Source organism: Entelurus aequoreus, linkage group LG02 (genome assembly GCF_033978785.1).
Source record: "Entelurus aequoreus isolate RoL-2023_Sb linkage group LG02, RoL_Eaeq_v1.1, whole genome shotgun sequence".
Classification (NCBI taxonomy): domain Eukaryota; kingdom Metazoa; phylum Chordata; class Actinopteri; order Syngnathiformes; family Syngnathidae; genus Entelurus; species Entelurus aequoreus.
In genome coordinates, this window is record NC_084732.1 from 60,030,463 (window position 1) to 60,037,962 (window position 7,500).

Sequence of the window (7,500 nt, forward strand, 5' to 3'; positions counted from 1 at the left end):
GTATTTTTTTTATTTCACAATATCCATCCATCCATTTCCTACCGCTTGTCCCTTTTGGGGTCAATATAATATTTCAAAATATCACCAGAATATTTTATTATTATTTTTTAAAAGCTATCCCTCTTGTCCCTGCGACTCATAAAAGTAGTTTATAGGAACACTTTACTGTTATTCTTCCTGTCGAAGTCCGGCTATTTGCTGCCATATTTCCTCTCGTCCCTTTTTTCCCTCTTTCCAAAATGGACTCCATTTTGTATATATACACCTTTTCATGTTATTATACTGTATACATGCATACTATTCCTATTATTACTCTGTATATATGCACCATTTTTCATATGATTATACTGTGTATATGCACCATTTTTCATATTATACTGTATATATGCACCTCTTTATGTTATTATACTGTATATATATGCATACTTTTCCTATTATTACTCTGTATATATATGCACCATCTTTCATATTATTATACTGTATATATATGCACCATTTTTCATATTATTATACTGTATACATGCACCATTTTTCACATTATTATACTGTATATATGCAACATTTTTCATATTATTATATTGTATACTTTTCATCCTAGTATACTGTATACATACACAACATATCCCTGCTTTTATGCAAACTAAACATGTCCTCTGCAGTGGACATCTTTGGACTATTTAGTTAAAATGATCCCTGTTGTGGAAAAAACCCAAAATGTCCTCCGGAGTGGACATTTGTGGACTAGTTTTAAAAATTCCGGATGCAGAAATAATATAAAAAAATATATAGTCATTGTAAACAAATGTCATTATTTAGTAACATATTTAAGTTTAAATATATTTGTAAATTTTTTTTAATTTCACAATATCCATCCATCCATTTCCTACCGCTTGTCCCTTTTGGGGTCAATATAATATTTCAAAATATCACCAGAATATTTTATTATTATTTTTTAAAAGCTATCCCTCTTGTCCCTGCGACTCATAAAAGTAGTTTATAGGAACACTTTACTGTTATTCTTCCTGTCGGAAGTCCGGCTATTTGCTGCCATATTTCCTCTCGTCCCTTTTTTCCCTCTTTCCAAAATGGACTCCATTTTGTATATATACACCTTTTCATGTTATTATACTGTATACATGCATACTATTCCTATTATTACTCTGTATATATGCACCATTTTTCATATGATTATACTGTGTATATGCACCATTTTTCATATTATACTGTATATATGCACCTCTTTATGTTATTATACTGTATATATATGCATACTTTTCCTATTATTACTCTGTATATATATGCACCATCTTTCATATTATTATACTGTATATATATGCACCATTTTTCATATTATTATACTGTATACATGCACCATTTTTCACATTATTATACTGTATATATGCAACATTTTTCATATTATTATATTGTATACTTTTCATCCTAGTATACTGTATACATACACAACATATCCCTGCTTTTATGCAAACTAAACATGTCCTCTGCAGTGGACATCTTTGGACTATTTAGTTAAAATGATCCCTGTTGTGGAAAAAACCCAAAATGTCCTCCGGAGTGGACATTTGTGGACTAGTTTTAAAAATTCCGGATGCAGAAATAATATAAAAAAATATATAGTCATTGTAAACAAATGTCATTATTTAGTAACATATTTAAGTTTAAATATATTTGTAAATTTTTTTTAATTTCACAATATCCATCCATCCATTTCCTACCGCTTGTCCCTTTTGGGGTCAATATAATATTTCAAAATATCACCAGAATATTTTATTATTATTTTTAAAAGCTATCCCTCTTGTCCCTGCGACTCATAAAAGTAGATTATAGGAACACTTTACTGTTATTCCTCCTGTCGGAAGTCCGGCTATTTGCTGCCATATTTCCTCTCGTCCCTTTTTTCCCTCCTTCCAAAATGGACTCCATTTTGTATATATACACCTTTTCATGTTATTATACTGTATACATGCATACTATTCCTATTATTACTCTGTATATATGCACCATTTTTCATATTATTATACTGTGTATATGCACCATTTTTCATATTATACTGTATATATGCACCTTTTTATGTTATTATACTGTATATATATATATGCATACTTTTCCTATTATTACTCTGTATATATATGCACCATCTTTCATATTATTATACTGTATATATATGCACCATTTTTCATATTATTATACTGTATACATGCACCATTTTTCACATTATTATACTGTATATATGCAACATTTTTCACATTATTATATTGTACACTTTTCATCCTATTATACTGTATACGTACACAACATATCCCTGCTTTTATGCAAACTAAACATGTCCTCTGCAGTGGACATCTTTGGACTATTTTAAAATGTTCCCTGTTGTGGAAAAACCCCAAAATGTCCTCTAGAGTGGACATTTGTGGACTAGTTTAAAAAATTCCGGATGCAGAAATAATATAAAAAAATATATAGTCATTGTAAACAAATGTCATTATTTAGTAACATATTTAAGTTTAAATATATTTGTAAATTTTTTTTATTTCACAATATCCATCCATCCATTTCCTACCGCTTGTCCCTTTTGGGGTCAATATAATATTTCAAAATATCACCAGAATATTTTATTATTATTTTTTAAAAGCTATCCCTCTTGTCCCTGCGACTCATAAAAGTAGTTTATAGGAACACTTTACTGTTATTCTTCCTGTCGGAAGTCCGGCTATTTGCTGCCATATTTCCTCCCCCCCCCCCCCCCCCCTCCTTCCAACATGGACTCCATTTTGTTGCACAAGTCCGACAGAAGTGTCTCATAAAAAAAAAAAAAAAAAAAAAAGCGCTCAAACGTCCACAATATTGTCATATTTACGATGTTGCGCTTATTTATTGGATATTTGTGGAATATTCTCTGACCGCAAACTGCGCGGTGCATTCCGCTATTAAACGCGCGCCGTGCGTCCCGGCGTGCCTCACGGCCGTGGACATTCGCCGGGAGCCGAGATTGCATCGCCGGCGTCACGCCGCGCTCCTCGCATTGTTCCCAGCCCCCGGTTTTTTCCTGCCGCAATGCTCGTTAACCTCCCGGTGACCCCCTCGGCGAGCGTCAGTGCAACAGTTGCGCCAGACGGTGGCGCACGACGACAGCGCAATAGTTCCTCCCCCTCCCCCTCCCACCACCCACCCCGCACCCCTCCCTCCAGACTCCCGCCCCCTGCGCGCGAGTTTACCTCCGGAGGTCACCGAGCAGGATTTACGACTGGTCAACAAAAGCACGTGACTTCCACGCCGTACCCCATATTTGGATGCCTACGTAAGCGAGAATCAAGTCCACGTCCCGCGCTCATTTCCATAATTCATCATAAATTGTGCGAGGGGCTGCTGGAGGACGCGTGGACGCATAAGAGCCACAAATCACGCCCGCGCTGCTTTTTACGCCTTTTTTCCGCCTCCACGGCCGAACGTGTAGAAAGAAGCCCCCCCAAAAAAGCGGACTTGTCAACAAATGAGCTCTTATTTTGTCAACTCATTCTGCGGTCGCTACCCAAATGGCGCGGACTTCCACGTCCATAATTATGGCGAGCAGAGTTCGGCGGAGGAGCAGTACCGGGACTCCGCGGCCATGCACTCCGGCCGCTACGGCTACGGCTACAACGGGATGGACCTAACGGTCGGCCGGGCCGGGAACGAACACTTTGTGGGCGGCGAGCGCACCGCGGCCGCCTTCTCCCCGCCCCCGGTGGAGCCGGGCAGGTACACGCATTCCTCCGGCGCCTCCACCGGCGGCGCCTCGTCCCCTCCCGCTGACCTTCTGCCGGTGGCCAGCTCCACGCAGGCCACGGAGCCTCGCTCCCGCGGCGTGAAAAACTCACTCCCGAGTCCCTGTTCGAGCTCCGGGTTGATGCACTCCGCGCCCAAGGGGGACGAGGAGAAGCCCGCCGGGAGCGCGCCCGGCACCCCGCAGAACGTCAGCGACACGGCGCAGCCTCAAATCTACCCGTGGATGAGGAAACTGCACATAAGTCACGGTAAGAAAAAAAAATTCCCTTCTTTTGTTGTGAAAAAGTCAGGGGGGGAAGAAAAGAGTCCTTGTGCGCACTTTTACGCACGGAGGTCATTTCCACCCCAACTTTTTCTAGACTATCCACCTTTTTTCCACCCGTCTTGTCCACTTGTAGATCTCTCCGGGCCGGAAGGCAAGCGAGCGCGGACCGCCTACACCCGCTACCAGACCCTGGAGCTGGAGAAGGAGTTCCACTTCAACCGCTATCTGACCCGCCGGCGGCGGATCGAGATCGCGCACGCCCTGTGCCTCTCGGAGAGACAGATCAAGATCTGGTTCCAGAACCGCAGATGAAGTGGAAGAAGGACAACAAGCTGAAGAGCATGAGCATGGCGGCCGCGGGCGGCGCAGCAGGAGGAGGATACAGGCCTTGAAGAGGAGTGATATCGGGGGGGGGGGGGAAATGATTTCCACCCCAAAAAAAAGATTCCTCATTCAGACTTGGGGGTGCTGCACCCGAACACCCCTTCTTTTCGTCGTGTTCTTCATGTACAGCTAGACTTTAGAGGACTACAACAAAAATAAATGTTTAAATTATTCCCTTGCTCTTAAAAAGAACAACAATATAATAACTCATGTAAGTGTTTAGTAGTACTGGACTTGTGTATCGTATTTATTGGTGAGGTATATGTACAGTGCAGCAGCGCCTTCTATTGTTTTTATATATTATATATATATATATATATGAATATTTTATGTTGGAAAAAAAAAAAGGACTGGAAGTGAAAGAATGTGCTGTTGCTGTTCGTCATGTTCATTCAAATAAACTTTCTACTGGAACTGCATTATTTTGAAAGGGTCTTTTGTCTTCAAGTCAACAGGTTATTCCAAAAAATTGTTTTACTTACCTTGCCTTGTTCCTGTAAGGCCCACACACACACTGCACTCTTTTACGCACTGACACTTTTACGCACTGACACTTTTACGCACTGACACACTTTTACGCACTGCACACTTTTACGCACTGACACACTTTTACGCACTGACCCACCAAACTGGCGCTTTTTGGCCAACTCCACTTTCCAAGCTGCAAACTTTATTAGGGTCTCCTGGCATTTGGGTGCCAAATGAATAAGGTGGCGGGGGTGCGAGTATGTGTGTGTGTGTGTGTGAGGAGGGGGTGGTGGGGGGGAATGGATCGTAAAAGTCATCCGGCGCGCAGCCAGATAGGCTCACGGGCCATAAAGGGTCACGTGACGGCCATTAAAGTAAGTTTTATGGTTTTGGGGAGTTGACAGTATATTGCACATAACATATAATCGCGCTGCGCGACCACACTTGGGCTGACTCTGCCTTCTGCAGCTGACCAGAACTGCAGCCTGGACCCGGACCGGACGCCGGGTATAGAGAGGAGCGCGCGTCTTCGGGTGAGTTTTTTTTTTTTTTTTTTTGGTTTGACGCACGCATAGAACAAGCCAAGCCCTTATTGTTGTCTGAATGCTCCCTCTATCTCCCCCCAATTAGTCCATTACGGTAATTAGTCGGTTGTGCAGCTCGGAGTTCTGGTCTGGCAGATGTTTGCAGGGCTGGGTCCGGCTCATGGACCTTTAATTGCTTCCTTCCACCGCGCGGAACTTGTTTCCCTCCATCTGTGGTGCATCTCATAATCCGTTTTTTTTTTTTTTTTTTTTTTTTTTTTTTGGAGGCATGTTGTCTAATTATCTCCGCGTCCACCCACTGACTTGTAATATTCGATCACTTTGGAGAACTCGCAGATCACGCAAAGTTTCCTGTGCCCGCGGTTTTTTTTTAATGGCATTACGCGCCGCGGTGGCGTGGAAGTTGTTGGTGTTTGCTTTGGGCGGAAGGCTTGCAAACAAGTCGAGCAAACACGAGCTTGGACGCGGACAAACAAGACGAGCAGCAGGGAGACTTTGGAAAAGGAATTCCGTTTTTGTGTCAGCCGCGTCATTTTGTCGTTCGGGGTTGAAAAGTTCAAATGACCCCTCCCCACCCGGCCCCCCTGCACCCCACACCCACCCAGACCGTTTTGGGAAAAGTCACTCTCTGCTTTGTGCAACCTCAAAGCTTCATTTTGAAGACAAATATGACTTGCTGGACTATTTCTGGCCTTTTTTTTTTGTTTTGTTCATCCGACCTCGACTTCCCTTTCAAATGGAAAATCCCACAGACGAAAAGCACATTAGTTCACTTAGATTCCACGAAAAGCGAGCAAAACAATTATTCAAGCTGTTATTAAAACATAATGGCATCTACAAACTTAACTTACTGAAGAAATGTGCGTGTATATAAACATATCTGACATATATAAGCTATACACAACATGTCATGTTGTGAGGTAACGTATAATATTGTTATAAAATATGGTCAAAAATATATTTTACAACTTTTCAAAAGTACATCCGAATCAGCTTTTTTATGGTAAAATGTCAATATTTAAAATTGTCCAAAACATAAACAAATTAAATAAATAATTAGTGCGAGGCTAATTAATAATAGTGCAGCGGTGAAAAGATGATGACGTGAACATGAGTCAGTGACGGAATTAACATGTTATTTTTTTTTAATGCATATATCAATGAGATGTTGCGAGGTAAAAGTGTAATATTATTGAATAATAATATTGTTAAACTCATAAAAGTAAGACACTTGTGTGGTTTGGTTTTGCATCGAGGCCTGTATCGGACATAGCCTGAGAAATGTATTGTTTGTGAAATAAAAGTGTAATATTGTTGGAAAAAAAAACGATATTTTGTGTACACAAACATGACGTCATATATCTGGGGTTATTTCTAATTTGGAAAAATTATAATGTTCACGTTGAAGTCATCAAAAACGAAGCCATTGCGTGAGCGCACACTGCATTTACTGTAATGTTGTCGAAATACTAGTATGAAATCGTCAGAAAATCACTTGGTGTGAGTATTAACGTGTCATTTTGGGGGGCTTAAGGCCTGACATAGCTTAAAAAAAATGGAACTGTTGAAAATACCGATTTTGTGGAAAAAATTTTTTTCGAACTTTTTAGAACGTCCTTAAGTTCTGCGTGTGCTGTACAAAAATATGTCATAAACCTGACGTATTTTCGTTATATTCTCGAGCTAACTAGAATATTGTTAAACATAAATGACAGTCATAAAAAAACAACACGCTTGTCGTGAGTATAAACATGTCATTTTTCTTGGCATTGAAGACTGACGTCGTTCAAAATTGCGAAATAAAAGCAGGTCGCGAAAATAATAAGAAAATATTGAAAAAGTTTGAGAAAGTATTTACAATACTTGACATTATATAACTGCCGTATAGAGGCTGTTTTAATGTTGTGAGGTGAAAGTGGGGACATTAGTAAATGAAATGTTCAAGTCGTAAAAATCATTGGCTTTTAGGCCTATATCTGCTTAAAATGTAAAATGAAACAAAAGTACAATAAAATAATACACCTGTGCGTGTATAGCCATTTATTTTTTGGCATT

At 40.2% G+C, this 7,500-nt stretch overlaps 1 protein-coding gene across 1 annotated transcript; it reads left to right on the top strand.

Annotated features, from left to right (window-relative positions):
* Positions 1–3,483: 3,483 nt before the first annotated feature.
* Positions 3,484–4,439, top strand: LOC133663779 (homeobox protein Hox-A5-like). Its single transcript, XM_062068489.1, has 2 exons — positions 3,484–4,031; positions 4,182–4,439. The coding sequence occupies exons 1-2, from the start codon at positions 3,509–3,511 to the stop codon at positions 4,358–4,360; spliced, it is 702 nt and encodes a 233-aa protein (XP_061924473.1). The 5' UTR covers positions 3,484–3,508; the 3' UTR covers positions 4,361–4,439.
* Positions 4,440–7,500: the final 3,061 nt, after the last annotated feature.

What these genes read in the sequence shown, in the direction of transcription:
- LOC133663779 (XM_062068489.1), top strand. Translation starts at nt 3,509, where the DNA reads ATGAGCTCTTATTTTGTCAACTCATTCTGCGGTCGCTACCCAAATGGC. An exon ending in GAAACTGCACATAAGTCACG is followed by an intron (nt 4,032 to 4,181) that starts GTAAGAAAAAAA and finishes GTCCACTTGTAG; the next exon opens with ATCTCTCCGGGCCGGAAGGC.